This window comes from Rosa rugosa, chromosome 1 (assembly GCF_958449725.1).
Source record: "Rosa rugosa chromosome 1, drRosRugo1.1, whole genome shotgun sequence".
Classification (NCBI taxonomy): domain Eukaryota; kingdom Viridiplantae; phylum Streptophyta; class Magnoliopsida; order Rosales; family Rosaceae; genus Rosa; species Rosa rugosa.
Window position 1 is genome coordinate 70,433,518 of NC_084820.1, and position 23,341 is coordinate 70,456,858.

A 23,341-nucleotide genomic window follows, 5' to 3' on the forward strand; every position below is an offset into this window, starting at 1 on the left:
AGGGAATGAGGGATGCCCCACACTTTACAGCAAATTGGGGATGAAAAAGTATTTTTTATTTTTCGATTAGGGGGATGAAAAAGTGTCGGTCGCGACTGGGTTTCAACACATGTTGGATTACCTGTGACTTGGTGTATTTTAGGGAAATAAGCTCAGGTAAGTATCCAATTGTAAGATGACACATATACTTCGGTTCTGCATAAATTTAAAAAATCAGAACCGGAACTGAACCGGTTTCGTTGTGTGAAGAACCGAACCGAAAAAAATGTGTGTTAATATGTTGAAGAACCGAACCGAACCGGGTTTTTCGGTCCGATTCGGTGCGGTTTTACCAGTTTTCCGGTTCTAAGTGGGCCTACGATCTAGCATGATTGATCTTGCTAATTGTGAACGCTGCAAGCTGGATTTGGGGACTGCCTCTTAATCCTTTTAATTTTCATTTTTATGGAATTAGGTTGTTTTAGGAGTTTTGTGTCGTAAGTTTTTGTCTATAAAATTAATATTTGGGGACTGCCTCTTAATCCTTTTAATTTTCATTTTTATGGACCTGTTTTGTGGTGTAAGTTTTTGTCTAAAAAAAATAAAATTAATTTGGCATAATCTTAATTAAATTCTCAACTTCTATCACTACTTGGACTAACTGAGGATCTTCCCGCTAAAATAGTTTCAATTAACAAATTGAAGCAATAGTACAAAGTCATAAACTGACAATTAGATGAAATTTTGAATTTTTTTTCAACGAAACAATTTTAGGTAATTTTATAGACATATATATTTCTACTTGATTTTTTATAAAATTTTAAATTACTATTTTACCCCACTTCATAACTTAAGAAATTTAAAAAAAAAAAAATCCCTCAAGTCTCCACCTTCTTCACAGCCGTAAGGAGGAAGCCTACAAGGGTACAACTACTAAGAGTCCAGGATTGTGTGACATTATTTTGATCATATGAACAATTATTGTTCATTAAACAATTTGGCAAAGGAAAACTTAATTGTGATGCATCTGTCCTTGATAATGGAAATCAGGTGGGCATAGGTTGTGTTATAAGGGGCAGTGATGGTGAACTGCTACTTGCGGTGGGTGAGCGGCTCCAAAGCCGCCTTAAGCCTTGTGCTGCTGAGTTGCAGGCAGTGATCCTGGGGCTTGAGATGATGATAGAGCATGGTTGGCGGCCTGAGAGGGTGGAAACCGATTGTTTGGAGGCTGTTAATTTGATAAACAGGGAGGAGGATTGTCTGGCAGGGGAAGGAGTGTTAGTAGAGAAGATTAAATTCTTACTGGGGTATGTCGGTATTCGAAGTGTTCATCATGTTTCTAGGGTGGCAAATGGTGCTGCTCATGGTGTTGCTCAGTTTGTAGCCCGGTTAAATGGGCGTCATAGTTGGTTCGGGATTGGGCCCTCTTGGCTCATGGATGTCATCGGTGATGATAGACCCGTAACTCGTTCTAGTAGGGAAGAGAGTGGGGAATTTTCCTCCACCGATTTTTCCCATATGGTGTAATCTTTATCTTATTTGAATAAAACTTTAGTCATTCTCAAAAAAAAAAACGGAATTTTTTTTTTGGTTAGTGTATTGGCCATTGGGATAATCTTAGAATTGAAATTAACTATTATTTTTGTGAGTAAAGATAACTACTATTCATTGTTTCATACGTTTATGAGAAAATTATATATCCACTCATAGCAATTCTAACAACTTTCTTATACAGTTATATTATATATTTTCCGGTACAAATTTAATAAATAGATATTATAGGTACACTATGAAACACCTAAATTGATCAAATTCCATGTATCAAAGGCCTGGAATTATTAACTGTTACATTGCACACAGCGTAATGGAGAACCTCAAAGTTGTACATAGTGCCCGGTGTGTTGTAAAGAATTCTCGCTCTTCATGATACTGAACAAAGACGACTTTGAAGAGGGGATGAATTGGTTCCAACAGATTGGGTTCCAAAACAGCTCTAGGCAAAACTGGAGAGTCAGTGTCTGAACACATATGTTGACCCAAAACATGTGTGATAAAAGTGTCTAGATTTGCCAGGTTTTGTTAACAGAGTAGTAAAAATTACCTTTTTACCACATTATTACTGCAGCTTACTTACTTAGGTGGTTAGTGAATTACAGCTATTGTACACCTGTCATTCTCTTATGTAATCTGGGAAAAGTATGTGACTGTGCACTGCCCTCTGTTTCGATTGTAACAGATTGGCCTAATCAATATAACAAAATTCTTTCTCTATTTTCTCTCTGCTTCCTCTCATTTCTGTGTTCATGGATTCAAGCTTTCAAGTTTGTCTATCATTCCACCATTCTCCGCCTGTACTCACCAGATCAATTTAGAATATTAACATCAAGGAAGTAACATATCTATAACAATTATAAATGAAACTCAACATTAATGAAATATTAGTACTGTTTTCAACTATTGAAGCAAATCTTTAAGTTTAATGTTCAATCTGCCAAGCCTCTACATTTGCAGATCACAGCACATAACAACTGATAGTCCAATGATTTGAAATTCTAGTATCGGTTCATCAATCAAAAGTTTCTAAAACTCTAGAATTTGGTTTTAGTATAAATTAATGTTGTAGATATGTACCATACAGATACAATTATAGCTATATATATATATATATATATATACACACACACACGTGTACATATTTGTTGCACGTGTATCTGTTCTTCAGCTGAAGATTAGATATGAAGGACCAAGTCACTAAGGTATACAGGGTTGAGATGCTTCTTATTACAACTTAACATACAATACAATATGATGGTATATATTTCAGAAATAAGTACTCATTTCGACCTTATTCGATCAAGAGTAATTTAGTTTTTAGGGTTCAAGTTGTTCCCCTGAAGTTTTACTATATATTATGCTCAACACAGTCCTAATCCAAGTGTCAATACATGCCATCTAATCATGGCTAATGCCTGGAACAATTTTCAAAAAGCTGGATTCTCTCCCATTACAAAGTTAATAGTGTAGCAGAAAACCATAGAACTGAACAAATTAATCAGGCAAAATGGGACTTCCATTTGCAAAATCATTTAGTGATCAGTGGAAGTTGATATTCACAAACTAATAACCTGTGTGCATAAAAGTATGTGCCGCTGCAATGCAATGGCATGGAAAAGCGGCTTCATTTCTACGCGTCTGTTGATATAATCATATCCAATATCATTGTAATTCACTGGAAAGGGGACGTTTAACCCTGCATAAAAAGGGCAAAACAAAATTAAACCTCACAGCAGGTAAAACTAGGAACATATAAACAAACATATGGGTATAAAAACCAATTTGTTACAGTATCAAACACATATAGCCATACATCTGAAACTTGTCTAACTCAGTCTACTTTCCTGCCAAAAAGGTAGTGTCATCAACCTGAGATGAAGTACCTTCAAAAATTTTGCCCACTTCAGATATATGAGATGTTGTAGAAGTGGGTAACGTATCCAAAGTGCAGAGTCCCATATCCGGGGGCACAATTTGCTCAGGTATTATTTGTAATAATGCAAAAACACCACCCTGGTCATTTATCTTAGTTAATTCAACTATGATGCAGAAAATCCCTACGACCAAGAATTAAAAATAAAAAAGAAAAAATTAATAAAGAGAATCACGTGCCAGAAATAGTATTAGTCCTCCCCTGAAATCCAAATTCCTTCCCTTGTCGAAATACCAACCAATCCTACTACAAGAAAAAGTTATATTTAAGAAATTACAGAGCATGTTCATAGATACCATTACAAGAGGAATGCTACAGTAAATATTTATATTTATAGAGATATTACCTGAACAGATGTTTTATATTTCTATATATTTACACAATGAATTATCATCCAATTTGAATCACACAAAGAAAAAACAAATCTTACAATAGTCTAGGCAAGTCCAAACGACTGACCTCATTGATCAGAATCATTGTTGCCAGAGCACAAAAGGTGTACTTGATGAAAATACTGTCAGATCTATGTAAATGCTTTGCTACGTACAGAATCCAGAACAGGTACACACGACACATTCATCTTGAAGGTGAGCGGATCGGGGAAGGAAGCAAAATACGTTTCTCTAAACGTTCACTAAGATAATTAACCTTAGTTCATATGCATGTAAAATTAAAGGAATTGTTTTTACTTACATCAGAGGTCTGACAAACTCCAAGTTAACTTGCCCGTCGTGATATCCTGCATAGGTCCAGAAAAACTTGAACACTTTTCTGGGCACGTCTGGAAACGCCCGACACAAGGCTTGGTATAAATCACCTTCGCTACGTATTTGTTTGCAAACACTGCATGTTAATTTTGTTGAAAAACAGAAGAAAAAGAAACAATTTAAACCATTTGTTGAAACGACTCAATTAAAATAATGTCTTACGTACCTTCATATATCTTACTAGATGTTTACACGCGTTTGCATAAAATTTCAGCTCATCTATCTCATCGGTATCTTCATACGGTGTGCCATTCTTTTCAGCATTATATAGAGACGTAAATCCACGTCTGTAATCTTTAGATTCAATTCTGCCAATTGACTCTGAAATATTAACTCTGTGTGTGCAGCATACAGCCTTGTATACACGTTTCCTACCGAGATGATATTCGTCAGGCACTATTGTTGCTAGATCGGGGGTTGCTTGACTAGCCCCAGTTTTTGGAAGTGGAAACTTTTTACCCCTTAAGCCATCAAGTACTTTAAGAGCTGTTAGAATTAATGCTTTCCTGCTCCATCCGCGAATGTTCGCTAAAGTGCGTTTGCGAGATGAGTGCGTTCGCGAGATAAAGTCACCGCGGAGAAAAGTTCGCGAAGTGAGTTCGCCGCGAATGTTCACTAAAAGTGCGTTCGCGAGGATGACATCACTGCAGGGAAAAGTAAGTCGCGAGTTCGCTGAGAAGTAGTGTTCGCAAATAACAGTTCGCGGAATAACTAAGTCTGTCGCGAACATTGAGTCTGTTCGTTGTCGCGAAGCATGCTGCGGTGAAAGATATTTTACAACCACTTGCATTACTGTTTGCTCCACTCAAATTAAGCTAGATATTTTGTATCTAAAGTACTTTTAATCTAGTTTAATATGCTTTCATTTTAGATATTTTGTAGGTTAATCTTGTACCCTATATAAGGGAAGTGTTGGTTGATGTAAAAAGTATGAACAAGTTCAGAAACCCAAGTACACAAGTTTGCTAGGTTAAGTTGATCTGTTCATGCTTCATTTGCTACTGCAAATTAATCAAATCAACAAGTTGTGGTTTCGATTATATTTTGTTCAATTACAAAGTAGAAGCAATCAAAATTTTACAAATATAATCAACAAGGGCGGATGGAATGAATCTCAGAGCTTCATCCACTGATTGATAATAAGGGTGGCGAAGCAGCAGTAACATTTGGTCTCTGCAAAAAAAAGAGTATAAATAATAAATAAATAAATAATAAAATTGAATGTTATTGTCAAAAATAAATAAATTAAAACAGTACATTGTCTTCAGATCCTTCACATATGACTTGATGTCTATATAATTCTCGTCGTCCAATGGTTCAGTACTACTGCCTCCATATAAATCGTCAAAGAAAAATTTGTAGCCCTCAATATAATTCTTGTGCACCGTGGGGTTGTAATCATCTTGCATGTGGAAGTGTAGCTCTAGAACCGATCACTTTAATGTGATTTAAAGCTAGGGATCCACCAACAATGCCCATCTCCCTTTTGGGAACGGATGTTTTCAATGACATCCATTGCAAAGTTCTTTCTCAAGTACTGTGCTGCATACTGTGTTGGATTTTGTTTAAAATCCATTAGAGTAAAGTGAATGTCAGAGGTGTGGTTGACGAGTCTAGAAGGATAGATGGGTCTAGAAGTAGAAGGATAGTAGGGTTTAGAAGTAAACAATCTTCGAAAAAGACGAAACTTAGAAGCCATACTTCGGAAGACAATAGATCAGTAGAGTAGATTCTTTCTTTCTTTCAAGGGTGGTATTTATAGTGATACATAAGGAAGAAATCTTGAAACTTTGAAGAAATCGGAGAAGGTCGAAGAAGAAAGGACTGAGGGATCGAAGAAGAAAGATGAAGAAAAGACCGTAGCAATCGCAGAGAAGCTAGAGAGTGAACTCCGTGCATGGCTCTTGAATCTTGATACCATGCTGAAAGTAAATCAAGGGTTTGAGAATTTGCAGAGGAGAGAAAATGAGAGAATGTGTTAGAATTAATGTTTTCCTGCTCCATCCGCGAATGTTCGCTAAAGTGCGTTCACGAGATGAGTGCGTTCGCGAGATAAAGTCACCGCGGAGAAAAGTTTGCGAAGTGAGTTCGCCGCGAATGTTCACTGAGGGTTCGCCGCGAAAAGTTTGATACCCTAATGTTCGCTAAAAGTGTGTTCGTGGGGATGACGTCACTACGGGGAAAAGTAAGTCGCGAGTTAGTGTTTGCGAATAACAGTTCGCATAATAACTTAGTCTGTTCGCTGTCGCGAAACATGCTGCGGTGAAAGTCTTAACTGCGGTGAAGGATATTTTACAACACTTGCATTACTGTTTGCTCCACTCAAATTAAGCTAGATATTTTGTATCTAAAGTACTTTTAATCTAGTTTAATATGCTTTCATTTTTAAATAACTTGCTCATTCACAATGATTAAAATTATCTGCAGTGCTTCCTAAGGATGGCAAACCCTAGCCCTCCCCTAACGGCGATCTCTATAGCGCTGCTCCTATGCGGCGATGAACACAGCGGCTCCTGCCAATCTCTCTCAAGACCTCTCGGTCTACCCTTACCTTTCGATGGTATCTTTAATTCAGCAAGGGTTGGACCACCCCCCTGGGTTGGTTGCTTTCGATCTCAACGCCTCTGGTTGCGGCTGGCTTTCGTCTCCCCCGAATCTTGGCGGCGGTTGAAGAACCATGGCATGCTGAACTGGTGCCTCGAACCCAATCTCGAAGGAGGACGGGACGACGGTGATTTTGATATCGGGGCACCGAGTTTTGACTGGTTCGCATCGGAGACTATGATGAGGGCCGGTCAGGATGTGCTACCAATGTTTGACAGCGGGGTTGCGGTTGTCGGCGACCGGTTTCTAAGGGCTCGAAGGCACAATTGGATCTGGGTGTCCAAATCAGTGCGAGTCAGGTGGATGTGCAGTGTCTGGGCTCAAATCCGAGGTTCAATATCGGTAATTGCAACGAAGACGGTGGCGCGGCAGCCTTGGACTGTAGGGGTCGACTGCTGGATGGGTGACCGGCCGACGTCCACTCCGATGATGGCTTGGTGGCTGCTAGGTTTTGTCCTTGGTGGACTTGGTGGGCCGTTGTTTGGGCCTAGTGCTTTGCAAAAGGATTTTGGGCCGGGATTTTGTGGGTCCAAAGTAACCAAGGGGTTTCTATACCCATTATTTAGTTAGTTTGTTAGCTAGCCTATTACTATGCATGACTAGTTCATAGTTGAATAGGCTTACTCAAATAAGTGAGCAAGACATGTCGAATGAGTAGACCTATCCTATGTACCGCCGTGTTATCTTCACAACTCTCTGTCTGTCTATAGATGGCAGTGAGAGGGTATGTAATGGCTGCTCTGGCCTGACCTTATTTATTAATGAAATCTCTATGATGATGTTTATTCAAAAATATGCTTTCATTTTAGATATTTCGTAGGTTAATCTTGTACCCTATATAAGGGAAGTGTTGGTTGATGAAAAAAGGATGAACAAGTTCAGAAACTCAAATACACAAGTTTGCTGGGTTAAGTTGATCTGTTCATGCTTCATTTGCTACTGCAAATTAATCAAATCAACAAGTTGTGATTTCGATTATATTTTGTTTAAATACAAGTAGAAGCAATCAAAGTTTTACAAATATAATCAACAGAATGAAGATGATGACTTTGAGTTTCTATATTGATCTTCAAATCTGTTAGCTTAGACGTAGAGTCTAAGCATGAGCGAGCTTAACAGCTTTCTGTTTCATTTCTTGCTGACCAATTAATTACCTGATAACACTTGGCCTGTACTGTTACAGGTCTTGCTGACCTGGCGCTAAGCTTGTTGAGCTTGACCTTGACCATGACTAATCTCTAACTAAAATCTAGGAAACGCACTCCACTACATAATCAGGAAATATATTATAATCCTAAATTAATACAGGATGATATACAACAACTAACCATTCCTAGTAAGGAAAGGGATCAGTGTCAGCCCTCAAATTATAATCATAATTATAATTATACATTTACTATATACTATACTAAAGTTACGTTGGTGGTCTTTGGATGGAAATTGGGGGTTTCGGATCCATTGGTGACATTGGGTTTTGGGGGTTTGGATTGTGGAAATTGGGAATAAGGGTTTGGTTTTTTGCTTCATTGTTCATGATTTGGGTGATACGGGGTGTTTGTTATTCGATGGTGATTCTGCCGTTTTACAATTCTAGAAGTGTGTGAAGAAGGGCAAGGCGATAGAGGTCGTTGGGATCAAGAGAAGGAGAGGTTGGTGTGGGTTGCTGTTTCTGTGGATTTTGAAAGGTTTAACATCGACGGAAGGTATTGCGTAATGGATTGCTAGATTTTTTTTTTTGGTTATTCATCTTCATTTTGGCCTCTTTGATTTCCGTTTCATTGGTTTTCTTTACTGATATGGTTTTGATGCAAAAAATCGATGCCTTTTGTCTTTGTTTTCTGTTGTTGCTATAAGATACGCATATAGAGTTTGTTATTTAATATGTTTGAATGGCTCTCCCTCTTTTTCCTTTATCAACGATATTGGGGTTGATTGATTGTGTATACAGTTTTTAATTTGTTGTTTCACCAGTCTACTGTGGGTTAGCTTATAAATCTAAGGCATAGATTCCTACTTACAGTTTCAGAGAAATTTGTTCTGCAATTTTAATTGGGTGTAGTGTGAATTGTGATTAGGGGAGATTTCAGCTTCAAGGGTTTTTGCTTATTAGATTTAAATTTTGCTTTCTGGGATTCAACCCTTGATTAGTTTTGGGAATTTTAGCTACTGGGTTCTTCTCTGTTTTCATGTTCCTGGTTAGGTATTGTTATTAGAAGAGTGTAGGAGGATATGGAGCGGTTTGAGAGTGGGAATAGTATTCAGGAGGCTCCCTGTTCTGTTACTCAGGAGTCAGGATCTCTACCAATTTGGAGTTAATTCTTCAGGTTCAATTCTTTTAGCTTTTTGGGTCTTCTTATTTTTTGTTTTCACGATTTGATGTGAAGTGTTTTGCTGTTATTCTGTGTTATTTGGATATTAGGTGTGTTTTGTTGCTGATAGAACAGAGGAGTAGAGTGAAATTTTGAAGCTTGAATTGGGTATTGAAGAATTTGATGCTTTATTGCTTGGAACTAAATGGAACAGTGTGGAGAGTTGGATGTCTAGAGTGAAAGTTTCTAATTCTCCTGGGTGTTGGGAGCATTTTTGATGGTGCTGTTTACGTATAGATGTTAGCTGTTTGTTGCTTCAGTATAGTTATTATTAAAGTTAGTTGCAGACAATACTTATGAGTATGACTACTCGATATATACTTCATACTGATAGAATTACAGTTATCTCAGACAGATTATGAGGTCTCCTTACTTCATAATAGTTCTCTTCTCAAAAGGAAGAAACACTAAGTTTGGTTAGTTGAATCACTGTTCTGTTATCCAAATACTCATGTCATTCATTCGTCAAAAATGTGTAATGGAATCACTTTAAGGATTTTGTTTTGTTTTTTTTTCCTCTCCCTATTTCTTGACTTCATTTCTGCTTCTGAATTTGTGAGTAATATCAATTCCAACCAGAGAAATAATTGTGACGGAGGAAGAAGCAGCTCTAAGCGACTCAGCGTAGGAGAAGAAGACTGGAAGTGGGCTTTGAACTGTCTTCGTTCATCTAATATTCAAGTCCGCGCGATGGATGGGTATAAATGAAGCATGCAGTTTAGGTCCAGATTTAGTATCTTGGCGATAGTACTTACAAAAGTAGTCCAGGCCTCCTCTGCGTTTTCTTCATATTAGATAAAGTTTAGATGTCCTGAATTGTCAATTTCAATTAAGTTCGCCTTTTGAGCATGAAAACATCCTATTTGTTTCTGGGGAATTCATATGTTTCCAAGGACTGATTGGAATGATATTGTCGTTGAGATTATTGATCAGCTGGGAGTATTTTAAATCAAACCTTGCATCATTACTGCCTGCACAGAGTGCAACAAATTAATATTAGTCCAAGGAACTGTAATAGAATGTGGGGATGTCGGTGGAAGTTAGAATTTAAGGAAAAATCACATATTAGCTGGCTTCAAGGATTGTATTGTGAGTCTGTGACTGTAAAGTGCCATTTAGGAGTTAGGACTTGGGACCAGCAAGGGGTTAGTCGGAATGATTAGGTTCATGGTTTTATTGTTCCATGTTGTCTAGGTTTGAAAGTGGCTCTATATAAAGACACTATCATTGGGTATTTGAAAACAGAGAAATAAGTCATTTAGGTGAGGTTTGAAAGTGGCCTTACATTATGTCTGAGAGTCATACCAGGGCTATAAGAGAGGTTCATACTTTTCAGTTATTTGTAAATGATGCACATTGTCTATGGGAGTCTGAATGTCTGGAAAAAGAACTCCACTTATTCTAATTTTTGGTTCTGCCATATATTGCACAAATATTCTTTTGGGTCATCAAATCCAAGTCCTGCCAAGGCTGCCATACATGGGCATCCAGTGATAAAAGTTGATTCCCTAATTTCTCTTTACTAAATGATCAAGTTAAGCGTTTTTGGTATAGAATATGATCTGTGGTGTGTATAAGGAACTTGCTAGCTGATGGACTTTTGAGTTTATATACCTGATATTTAATACTTGCTGCCATATGTGATATGTCTAGAATAGATGATGTAGGAATCACTCACCAAGGGTTTGAGAAAAAGGTGGTTTCCCAGGACCTGCAGCTTTGGCTTTCTAATGTTAGTTCCTTTCAGCTAAATATATCAACTTTCTCTACTATCTTCATCTTGCTTTCAAAAATGGTTTCCAAGTGTTACTACACTTTCTTACTCAAACTTTGTCTTGCTTTTTTACCTCATTCACCAACCATCAACCGGAAGTTTACTCTTCTTGCTCGGGCAGGAAGGCAGGTGAGTTCCATCATGAATCATTGGAGATGATCTCTTAAAAACAGCACCATTTCTGACTATGATAAATGCTAAGTTACCAATGTTTGCAACATGGAGGGCCTACAAAATCAATTTTTCGATAAGTACAACATACAGCCTTGAAAATCAAATTCATTGAAGCAGAACAGTCATTCAACTAACCAAACTGTGCCGGTCTCAGTTTCTGAAAACAAGTTGGATGACTATGTTATAGATTATAATAGCTTTTAATCCCTTTTATCATAAGTTTTCTGTAAATGATTATCCTACTTCTTTTCTATACTCTAGCTTAGTTGCTGACCGTTTTTCTTTTCATCTTTCAGGTGATGCTAATTTTATGTTCTTTGGGGACTTTGAAGAAACGAACAGACCCATATGAAGGTTTACAGAAAGCATTGGTTACATCCTGAAGCACTGCCCTCCTCTTATGCTGGACGCATGCATTTCCAGCCTCATTCTTGTTGTTCTCGTCCACAGAAGCTCTCTTTGGATTTGCTCGCAAAGCTGGCTTCTGACTCTGCTTTGTGGGTTGTGTGCCTGACTGGATGTATCTAATGAAGCAGCTCAAGCACATGTTATACAGCCAGGAAACTCTTTAACACTTGCAGTGGCCAATGTTTGCTTGACCAATGATGCCGTGGTTTGAATGCTTGCTTTCATATCATAGGCACTCCTATATAGCAATCCACTCCTATATACCTTATGAACTAATATCAGTTCCAGTATTCTGCAGGTTGAGAGATTAGAAGTTGGAGCATTAGTCTCTATACGAGGAATTGGTCGTATAAAGATCATCAAATTTGTGCAAGTGAGTAACAAGGGAACTGGCCTGGGATATATGATATTCTGTCATAAAGTTACTCATACGTATAATTATTCTGTATATACACAGACAAAGAACTTCCCATTTTGGTGGTTCCACATATATGAGCGAGTATTTCAATTTTCACCGAGTAATATAATATAGAACTTTCTTTGTATCAATTTTATTGGTAACATGTTAATAAAAATTCAATAACCAATCAGGAATCTGGTGTTTTGATCATCAAAATGTCACATTCCAGTTAACTAACGGTCTCACATTCCAGTTAGCACAAAATGGCTTGAACATTGGGAACCCATCTCAGGGAATGCAATGGACTAATCATATTACTGCTCCTACATTATACAATTGTTCTGGCACTGTGTCACCATCTCCTGTGCATAGTAACCTTACTGTGCTCAATGGTGCTGCAAATCCAAGTCTCGGTATACCTCAGTTTGCATTTATGATAATTAATGCTCAAGCACCACAGGGGTCTTTACTCCACAAAATGGTTTCATGCGCACATCATTTTCTGGAATGAATCAAATATCAGTTAGTATCATTAGCTAAGTTGGATACGTGCCTTCTATGATGACCACAAATGGAAGCCAACCTTCATGATGGGAAATGCCAACTCAGTAGCTAACATTACATCATCTAAGGGTTATTTTTCATCTCCATATATTGGGATTATTCAGTCACCATCCGGTTTTGTTGCATTAAATGGTGGCAATACAAATGGGATACAAATTGTATATAATGGTTCAAAGCAGATGCAGAACAACTCTCATAATTACTATGATGGTTATGCAGCACAACAAATTGGAAGTTTTTCTCAAAACAGCAATATGCAGACCCAAAATTTGGAGGCTTGACTAGACTTTCCAGTCCAAATAAAGGCAAGTATAGGACTTACTCAGCGAATTACAGACAAGGCAGCTATCCTCAGTTTCACAACAACAGAAACTCCAACAACACTTACAGGAACAACAATACCAGGCCAAAATTTACCAATACAAATCAGGGTCCTATCATCTGCCAAATTTGTGAAAAAACAGGGCATAGTGCTTCCAAATGCTATTACAGGAATGGTATTGCGGCTTCCACCTCTATTTTTGAGTGTCAAATCTGCAAGAGAGTCGATCACAGTGCTAACACCTGTAGATATAGACAGCAATCAAACAACAAATCTCAGAATGATCCAAAAACTATGGTTGCTCATAATAGCTTCAATAATGACGTTGAGGCTTCATCTTTTCACTCAAGTTCATCTCATGCACAAATGAAGTGTTTGCCATCATCGAATTACATTCCTACAAGCTCAAGTTGTATTCCTGCACCTGGTATGTCAATGAATTTGCCTCTCAATGACCTCAATACTGCCTATGCTGCAAATGTTGGTCAGTTTAATGGTTTTTCTGACCAGCCAGTCTATCATCAAATCAGCAGTTCAATCCAGACAAGTAGTGGCTTTTGCAGGAACATTAATTTATTAACAGAAGGAAAAGTTTGTTATATTATAAAATAAAACTATGACTGCCAAAGATTAAATCTCTAATGGAATTCCTAATTTAAGGAAATTAGACAATTGACTGTTCTGGGAATAGATTATGATTAAGATACTTATATTGATGCAACTCAAAATTGAAAGGATAAACTTTTCAACTAGACAAAGGGTATAATAATAGCTATATGACAGCAACATACTAAATTAGCAAGGATCTAAAGGTATTGTATACTTGTAAACTATCAATCAGGAAAGCAAGGACACAAGGAAAAAAAAAAAACCGACATAAGAAAGCAAAAGAAGAAAGATTTTGGTCTGTGGTTATCCAAGTATGAATGTTTAGTTCTCACATACAGTAAGAATTGCTATTACGGAACCTTCACATAAATAACTCATGGCAATATGCACATATACACACATTATGATATTGCTTTACCAATGCCTTATCTGACCTTTGCATTAGTAGTAACCTCTTTTGCACAACTTGCAAAGAACAGGGTGTTTTTTGATTGCTCAACATGACTTCGTGCAGGGCTCATGGTGCAAATGATGGCTGTCCTAGCGTGTTACCTCCCAAAGAATTTTGCAGTATGCGTGTTAGCTTGGAATCTCTGTAAGGTATGTGTCCGTTTCTTCCCGTGCTGCATCCATTCATTCAAAGAGGTCTCTCCTATCTTCCTTTCATTCTTTTGCCATTATACTCCAAACAAAATCAAATAAAAAAAAAACGGATTAGGATATATATAACATGCTAGCTAACTTGGAATCATATTCTAGTAATACAAAACAATACCACCATGCCAGATCAACACATAAACCACAATGCAGGGAAAAGAAAGACTGGCTTTATCAATAGTCATTGGACTTGCAGTTTTTTTTTTCAATTTTTTCTTACCCTTGAAGGAATAAAATGTAAGTAACTACTGTAACAACATACTTTTAAGCTCTGTCCATGGAAGGCATGGTTGGCCAGCATTCACGATTTCGCCCAGTTTTCACCTTCTAATTGTGGAAGGCCTTTCCCAAATATCTTCTTTGCATAAGCTCTGAACTTGGGTTTCGGATAGAATCCATCTTTATTATTGAGTATCTCATTGCACAACTCGGCTTCCGTCACCACCAACTCAGCCCGAGTACCATGCCACTGAAGATAATTCTTCCTTGTTGCAACACCAAGGTCTAATTTTATTCCTAAATTTGAATCAAGATAACCATATCACCAGAAAAGAAGGCTAAAGGAATCATGAGCTCCCAATCATTCATAGTCATGCTGCAAAAATTAAACCAATTACCATCTCTGTATATGCCTTACTCACATGTTCAAAATATGATAGCTTGTTTCGGACATAACAATTGGAAACTATAGTTTGTTTCACTCATGATAGCTTGTTTCTAGAAAAACTAGAATCGGACATAACAATTGAAACTATATTGACAAATAATCATCAACCCAGATCAAGATATCAAACTACAGTCACACACCTCACTCTTAACAGAAACCCAGAACAACCCAGATCAAGATACAGTCAGAAAGCCCAGAATTTTATCGAACCCAAATCAAGATACTATTTGATTTTAGGTTTTCAGGACAGAGAGAAATGAATCAAACCCCAAGAAATCAAAATCACAAACAAAACTCCTTACCGAACTCGAGGGAGAGCAAAGGCGGAGGCGCCGATGGATGCACGACGTCGTCCTAAGAGCACTGAGAGAGAGAGAAGACAGAAAGGGAGAGTTGAGGAAGAGAAGAGGCTGGTCGTGTGTGTAATTCCTTGAAGTTCATGAGGGTACCCAATGGTATTTTGAAAAATTCATTAAACCTTCGCTGCTACAGTAGCCGCGGCTTCTGGCTTCTAAAAGCCAGGGTCCCCTGACTTCGGCTTTTCCAGCTTATAAGCCCTGGCTTCCGAAAGAAGCACCGTGAAGCTGATTTACCAAACACCAAATGGGACTTTGCTTATAAGCACAGGAGGTTAAAAGCTGTACCAAACATAGCCAAGATTGTCCCTAAACCCCTAAAAACCCTTGAATTCCCTCACACTCTTCGGACCCAAAACCAAAACTGACAATCTCTTGGATCATCCTCGAGGGTTTGTTTCAAGGTAATGTACAAACCAAAAGCTTTAAAAGTTTCAAGGAAATGTGTATTTATTTTGCTCCATCATCATTTTTTAAGGTTTCAATCCAAAGTGTGCTCTTGGATCTCTCTGTTTGTTATCAGTAATTGTCTTGTACGTTCTAGGATTTGATTATCAGATCTAGGCTCCCATATATTCGATTTTTGTAATTTACAGAGATATATATATGTCGACAAGTTTTAATGCTCATTCTAGCTATCATCTTCTACTAGGGGAGGGTGTCCTTTGGAACTGTGCTTATTCTCTCGCGTTCTAGTGTTTTGAATCTGTTAGTTGTCAATAATGTATGTATCTGATCTTGTTATTTCATTCTAGTACTAGTTAATTGAATATATTCCAGGTAACTAACTATATTGGATTCAATAGGATACTGGATATTTGTAATACATAAATTTACTTTTTCAGGATCAGGATTGGCGCAGGCATGGCCACCCTACCATTTCCCAAGTTGTACCTTGAAGAGGTGAAGCTAGAGGCAGAACTGGACATTAAGAAGGCTTGGGTCAGAGAAGTACTTCAAGGGATTATATGGAGAATGTCCAAGGGCATCAACAGTGGATCCCTGGACCCTAAGCTAATTGAAATCATTGACGACAGAGCTATGTTGCCGGAGGAAGCAGTCATAGAGGGCATACATCCACCGTACCTTCTCGCCATCAAGTCCTTCGTCACTGATTTCCATGCCAGTGACTATCCAAAGATGAGCCCAAGGGACCGGCTGCAGTACGATGACTTTGTGTCTTTTTTAGACACACTCACCACTCTGTATGTGCTACCTTATATTTCTTCCCTACTTGCAACATATATTTGATTTTGAAACATAAATTTGACATTTGATGATACTCCCTTCTCTCTTTTTCTTTCCATTAGCAAGTTCCATCATGTGCATTTGTTGCTTTTATGTTTTATCACTTGATCCTATTGCTCTTTCCCATCTACTGTCGATTTTGAAAGAAAATTGCATATATCTGATGGCTCTCTCTGACCCATGGTATGTTATCTGATAGTGGTTCGTATTCGTAACTGTTCTCATCCCTCTTTGCTATATGCTGTTGATTTTGAAAGACAAATTGCACATTTCCTTCTCTTCTTTCTTTTATTAACTTTAGGGTAACAAATGTATATATATATCAACATACTGTTCAAAGAGTAAATTCTATTGCCTTTTGTTGAAAGCTTTCCATTTTATTTTTTATTGTGAATTTGCCTACTGTTTGTTGTTTGGCTACCAAATACATGAAATTGTGCTATCAAGATACTCGGGTAGTTAAATATTGAACTCGCATACTTCATTATGATGTTCAGCAATTCCGAGTACTTAAAAAATGGAGACATTCATGCTGAGAAAAGAATTAAGTTGCAATAGTACTAGCTCTTCTACCATTCAAAACCTATATTTGTCTAAGTTTCAATCAAGAAATAATGTGATTTCTCACAATCCATGTTTGCTGCATTTCTAGAGTGCATGTTATAATGAACAAGTTCAGCCTTTAGACACTGGTTGTTAGTTCATTAAGTTCAGTGTATTTCTTCTTTAAGTGGCCACTCTGTGTGGACAAATGTCAAATATCAGATACTATTGATACTTGTATTAAAAAAATGAACATTTATAACAGTAATATGCTTTATATCTAACTGTATTAAACAGATGAATGGAATAAGTTGGAATAGGTTCATATCACGTGACTGTCCAGAAATAAACTCTTGTGCAAATTATTGTGGCTGGTATATTCAAAAATAGGAGAGGTTAGTGGTAAATGAAGAAAGAACATACTAGTTGCTCTTTTTTCCTCCTGCCAACAAATCCTCAAAAGTAAATCAAACTAATTTAAGCATGCATATACTGTTGGCAATTTAATCTTCAGATCTACCAACCTTTACATCAAAATCATCTGCTGCTGGTGTTGCATTTTCATCATAAGTTGATTCCTCAGAACCATCCACAAATTCTTGCCGGTTAAGAATTGCTGCACAATGTAGAACTTTAGGTGCACTCATATGTAACAATGTTCTTGCCGGTTAAGAATTGCTGCACAATGTAGAACTTTAGGTGCACTCATATGTAACAATGTGGAACATCATCTTCCTTCATATATAGGTTAGATTTAGATTTTGTACTTCAAAGCTCCAAGAACATACATTGATATATGGTAAGTATTGAGATTACCAATATCTTTGATAAAATAATTGTGATATCTTGAAGTATCATATAAAATAGTGGCCTTTGCAAAACAAGTTTATTTGCTTGTCAGAGAATGTTGTCATGTATTGTTTCCAGTTTTTTTAAGTTCCATATAAATGTGATGAAGTAAAGAAATGCTTACCATCATCTCTCCTTTACAGGAGGCAGCTGATATTACTGTACAACCATCCACATCTGCAAAATGAAGTTGAGTCATGTGCATTCTTACCCAGAGGACGAAGTGTGCTGAATATCATCCAACAAAATCCCAACCATGCTTTCCCCAGTCGCCGCCACTTCCCAAAACTCAGCAGCAGTCATCACCAAGTTGGACAAGCTGTGGCAACAGATCCTACGTTGATGAGGTGGGAAAAGGCATATAGTAGACTGGTCAAACAGACGAGGACCAAAAGAGTTAATATCAGAAAATCACTCTCAGAACTTGATCCAGAATTTCTCCAGTTATGTGAGGATGGGTATGGCGATACTGAACCAAAACGTTATCTTGATCATGAACCTGTGGACGAGCTCTTCTATTTCTGCAATGCAATTAAGCATTTGGACGAATATTATCCAAAGGAAAAGGTTGGTTAATATTTAAATTTTTTTTTCTTTTTAAAAATGCATGTGTTTAACTGTGTTTGAAACAGATAACTAAAAATGCATGTGTTTAACTGTGTTTGAAAACAAACAGATAACTACTGGGATAACTACGGCTGAGATAACTACGGCTAAATTGTTGCTCACGGTGTCTCCAACCATGCTGATTGAAATGTTCCGGTTTTTCTGGTGTTATGATGGCATAGCAGGAATTGATCTCTGCAATGTCATAGGAAGAACAACTGAGGAGGGAGGCCCTGGTAAACAACTTTTCTTTATTCTATTTACAATAGAGTCAATAAGAAACAGAATCAAACATAATTTGAAAGTTTTAACTTCTCTTGCACTTTATTCTGGACATCAGCTTCTCTTAATATGGCTGTAGATGTTGTTCAATTGAGTAGCTAGCTCGAACAAATCTGTGATGAGTTTAGAAACATGAATATTACATCAGAATTAGACATAAACAAGGAATTCGACTAAAAATGTACTTTGAATTTTACCTGACTTTAGTTATAATTTGTTATCAATTTCTTTCAAGTTGGGACAAAAAGATCTGTTGATTGTGAAAATCTAAAGTGAAAAAGAGGAAGGGAGCAAAGGTGGATAAAGACTCTGGTTCTTTTGTTATTGATTGTCTCAAGATTTGCAATTCTAAATTTCTGTACATTATGTTGGTTTTGGATTGACTGCAGGACAAATTTCCCCAGGAGACTATCAATCAGTACCTGCAACAGTATTTCAGGTTGGAGGCATATACTGTTGGTATCCTCGGGAAGAATTGTCTGATGAAGAAGATGTGCAAAGGGGACTGAGGGATTTAAATGTTTACTTCCCCAGCCAGATGTTTGGATACACATGGGGAACCCTGAAGAGCAGAGCTGACAACCATTATAGTCCCATCCAGCTGGAATTGTATATCCTGCAACGCATTTTTAGGTTTTGATACTTAGAGAACAAATATTATTAAATCATTTCAGGAGAAAGCAAAGGCTAGCTTGATTGAGCAATTATCTGTATATAAGTACGCAACCTTTCAAAAAACTTTCCTTTTTGCTACCTAGATGTTTGGATCATATAAACTGTTACGACTTTGTTCGTACAATTAATGATTTCATCCAGATTAATTCTGTGTTTCCTCTTAAGGGTTAACATTTTAGTGATTTTAGGCTAACACAGATAACCATATGAACTCATGGCCCAAAAACATGGCCGAGGAATGAAGGGAGGGAGAATAAATCTTTTTTGTGTCTAACGTGATCCAAAACCTGCCATTGGCAACAAATAAGGTTACGACTGGTTAAGTTATGCAGTTCACATCCGAATCTAAAATCTATACGAACAATAGATCCAGCAGTCTTAGCACTTCAGACCTATAAGTGAAGACTGACTGGTTTTCAACTTACGCTACCAACATATACTCACCGTTGGTTTACTAAAAGGGTTCTCTTACTATTTTCTATTTTCTTGTCAGTGCAGTAACCATCCAAAATATACCTAATAACATGCATAAATATACCAGGTCGGATTTAAATCTATATGAACAATATAACGTGTTAACAAAATGAAATAAACCAAACAGAAATATATGAGCTAAAACCAAGTCTTCTCAGAAGCAAATACCTTTCAACCTCTGGGAAATTAATTTGAATGACCAGTATGTCCGGATTGGATCGATTCCTCCTGGAAAGAGTAAAGGGTTTGAAACAGAGAGCGGGCAAATGAGGGTCTGAAACAACAATTACTTGCAGTAGCCTTAAGCACCATCGATCTGATTCAAGAACAATGAATACTGATTGAATACATATGATAAACCAACATCTATACATATATGGATAAATCAGCTCAACTAGCTAGTTAATCGAACAAACGAGTTACACCACCTCGATCCCATCATCTGAGCATTAATACGTCATGGAAATAGGGGCTTGCTGTTGCCTGTTGATTCTTTCTTTCTGCATGTAGATAGTTTCTTGCGTTTGGTTCTTCTTAGAGAGAGAACTTCCTCGTGTTTTTGTTATGTATGGAGGCTTTTGCTAGGTTTGTCTATGAAGCCGATCGGTTGGTAGATCTATTGCGTTTTACCAGGAGAGTTATTAGGAGACGTGGTGGATATATGAAATGAATTTTGATTAACTATTTTCTATCCTTAATCGCAAGCAATTATCCCACATTGAATTTTAGTTAATATTCTATGAGTAAGATCGAGGGTCAGATATTGCTCCACTATCGTCGTCAATATTGTTAATTCTGATAATTATAACAGCCACGCATCTGTTCATGGTAAATGAATTGGAATCGAATTTGATCGATTCCAAGATAGAAAAGATAAAAGACGAGGCATCATGCATGTGGACCACTAGGCGCGAAAAACATGTGGTTTAGGGCCATGCGCCACCTATATTTTTTTTTTTCCCCACTTGGAAACGTACTTCTCTATTTTTCAAAAACAAAAATAAACGCACCAAATTTTTCTTCATTATACCTTTTTTCTTTTTGAATGACAATTTATGACAAGATTTTCCAATAAAATTGTGAACGAATTGAAGCACCAGTACATAATCTAACCATTAGATGAACTCTCGAGATTTTCTGAATGCGAATAAGTGAATTCTTTGAAATCTATGAAACTTCTGCAGCTGTTGGAATTGCATGTCTCCTAAGTTTTGTAATCCAGAATGATACAAACATAGATTTGCCAATGTGTTAAAAATTCGGCATTGACTTTTTTTTTTTTTTTTTAGGGAAATTCGGCATTCTTTTCTTTGTTTAACTAAAAAATGATTATTAACAAGAGTGCCTTAATTCCACCACGTGACAGAAGGCAGAAGAACAATTTGACATGTGAGTGAATGGAAGACTGGAAGCCAAAAAGACATAGATATTCAACTCTGTCAGAGGAGGCCACCCTAAGAGTTTATAAAGATAATTTCATTAGTAAGTGTTTTTCATCCACTTCAACTGAGGTCACTTAACTCCTCAACATTATCAAAGGCAAAGAGAACATTCATGCAAATCGACATATATAGTCTTTAAATAGGTATAAGTCTGAAACATACCCACCATGAGCTTCAGAACCAGGTTCCCCATATATACTACCCTCATAAGTTTGACAACTGCAAAGAAGAACAAATTTCAGTCAGCAACTCAATGATGTCAAATACAACAGGAAGAAAGTTGCTAATAAAGACCAACAAAGACTAGAAAATATGAGGACTGAGAACTAGGGACCATTTAAAAAGCCATCCGCAATACGGCAGCAGCAACACAAGCAAGAGTAATCCAAGTATGTTAATATATCTCAACCAAGGATGAACTAACTACACCAAGTCTACAGCAGTATGAACAGAAAAGAAAAGAAAAAAAAAAGTCAACTCCGTAAAGTCTAGTGTCACTAAAATTCATGACTTGGAAGCCAACATTAAGATGTAACTTCCAAGTATGTCAATAAATCTCAACGAAGCATGCACTAACTACACCAAGTCTACAGCAGTATGAACAGAAAAGGGAAAAAAAATTGTCAACTCAGTAAAGTCTAGTGCCACTAAAGATTCATGACTTGGAAGCCAACCTTAAGATGTAACTTCCAACATTATCAACCAGTTTGTGATCCAAAATGTTCAAAACACTTGCTACCTGCAAAAATGAATTAAGTGAGCATGTAAATAACTTATAACTATGTTGTGAATAAAGAATATAATAGTATATGATACTGCATATGTTCATATGGAACCCTAATTTTAGAACTACTTCTGAGGATTGTACTAGCAAAAGAAACAGGCAGTCCTATTAGAGACCAATCACCATGTCGCCGAGTGTAATCACCAGGAACACGGTTGTAGAGAGGTTCTTGTACAGTACCAGGTGATTGAGAAAGACATGTGCCATTGATCTGAGCTGGTCCTGCAGGCCTAGAAGCAGCTACTTGCATCATGAATCCATTATTTTGGAGTTGAGGTACAGTACTCATCACATAGCCACTTTGTGTTGCAACAGCCCCATTATTGGTCAGAGCATTTGAAGTATGAGCAATACTTGAGATTGATGGACCATTGTGAACAAAACCAGAAACTTGTACGGTTGTAGCAAGTGGAGTGGAACAAATCCAATTTGATCTACTGAACTAGTAGGAGCAGCTGCATAGTTTCTACAAGTATTCATAACACTAGTTGGCATAACATGGCAATTGGTCACATGTGGCTTGTAAGTTGCTTGTGGCACAACAGATGGTGTTGTAAACCCAGAGTGAATATCAACATAACCATTAGTACCAAACAATGTAGGTGATGTGTTGAAGCTCGATCTCAAATTCCGCAGATAATAGCAATGACCTTATTTCGTCCATACTTATATTGTTTTTCCCTCTGATAATCTGTCTGGTATGACCATATTCACTAGGGAAGTCCAGCGAGAATTAATATTTTCATTCATATCCCTTATGGAAATAGCTTAGGGGTCTGACATTCTCACTCCTACAGCATTCTGCCAATTGATCTCTAGCACTTTTAATATGTATCTCTCTATGGATATTATGTAAGTTGGACTTGAATTGCATAATGTGATACATATTCAGAAATTGAACCATATCTTTGCTTGAGACTGAGAGTAGCCCATACCTCCTTTGAAGATGATGTTGCATCAGAAACAACCAAATGTGATAATTGGTTTCATCGACGCCATTGATGAAAAGCTTGAAGATTGAATCTTGAGAAAGAATTGCTACTAAAAACTGGTATGAAACAAACTTGAATCTTGGAAAGAAACTGCTACATATTGTGAACAAACCTTCAATTGTGGTCTGGGAATTCTTAGTATTGCACTGGTAATTATACAAATTATTTGGTAATTGAATTGCAGCGGAGAAACAATGGTGGAGCTTTGGTCAGGCCGCCATGGCTCTGATACTATGTTGGAATCCTTATAAAGGAGGAAGAAGATGAAGAAGGAAGAAAATTACAATCGTATTCCTGTTGTTTTTGTTT

The 23,341-nt window shown here is 37.3% G+C and overlaps 1 protein-coding gene, 2 long non-coding RNA genes and 1 pseudogene across 7 annotated transcripts; 2 read left to right on the forward strand and 2 right to left on the reverse strand.

Annotated features, from left to right (window-relative positions):
* Nucleotides 1–1,824: 1,824 nt before the first annotated feature.
* Nucleotides 1,825–22,668, reverse strand: LOC133734232 (protein farnesyltransferase subunit beta-like; annotated as a pseudogene).
* Nucleotides 8,130–12,076, forward strand: LOC133726573 (uncharacterized). Of its 3 annotated transcripts, XR_009854885.1 has the most exons (4): nucleotides 8,130–8,540; nucleotides 9,786–10,740; nucleotides 10,860–10,938; nucleotides 11,451–12,076. It is a non-coding gene; the product is annotated as an uncharacterized LOC133726573 (long non-coding RNA). The 3 variants fall into 3 exon arrangements; XR_009854884.1 differs by having other exon boundaries at nucleotides 9,786–10,938; XR_009854883.1 differs by lacking the exons at nucleotides 9,786–10,740; nucleotides 10,860–10,938.
* LOC133726572 (uncharacterized) lies at nucleotides 13,098–20,467 on the reverse strand. Of its 3 annotated transcripts, none has more exons than XR_009854881.1 (7): nucleotides 20,243–20,467; nucleotides 19,983–20,130; nucleotides 19,088–19,281; nucleotides 17,902–18,778; nucleotides 17,453–17,606; nucleotides 14,377–14,709; nucleotides 13,098–14,139 (listed from the first exon to the last, which is right to left on the reverse strand). It is a non-coding gene; the product is annotated as an uncharacterized LOC133726572 (long non-coding RNA). The 3 variants fall into 3 exon arrangements; XR_009854882.1 differs by having other exon boundaries at nucleotides 13,099–14,139; nucleotides 17,453–17,544; XR_009854880.1 differs by having other exon boundaries at nucleotides 17,453–18,778.
* On the forward strand, nucleotides 15,089–18,361 carry LOC133726571 (uncharacterized). Its single transcript, XM_062154142.1, has 2 exons — nucleotides 15,089–16,342; nucleotides 17,921–18,361. The coding sequence occupies exons 1-2, from the start codon at nucleotides 16,002–16,004 to the stop codon at nucleotides 18,351–18,353; spliced, it is 774 nt and encodes a 257-aa protein (XP_062010126.1). The 5' UTR covers nucleotides 15,089–16,001; the 3' UTR covers nucleotides 18,354–18,361.
* Nucleotides 22,669–23,341: the final 673 nt, after the last annotated feature.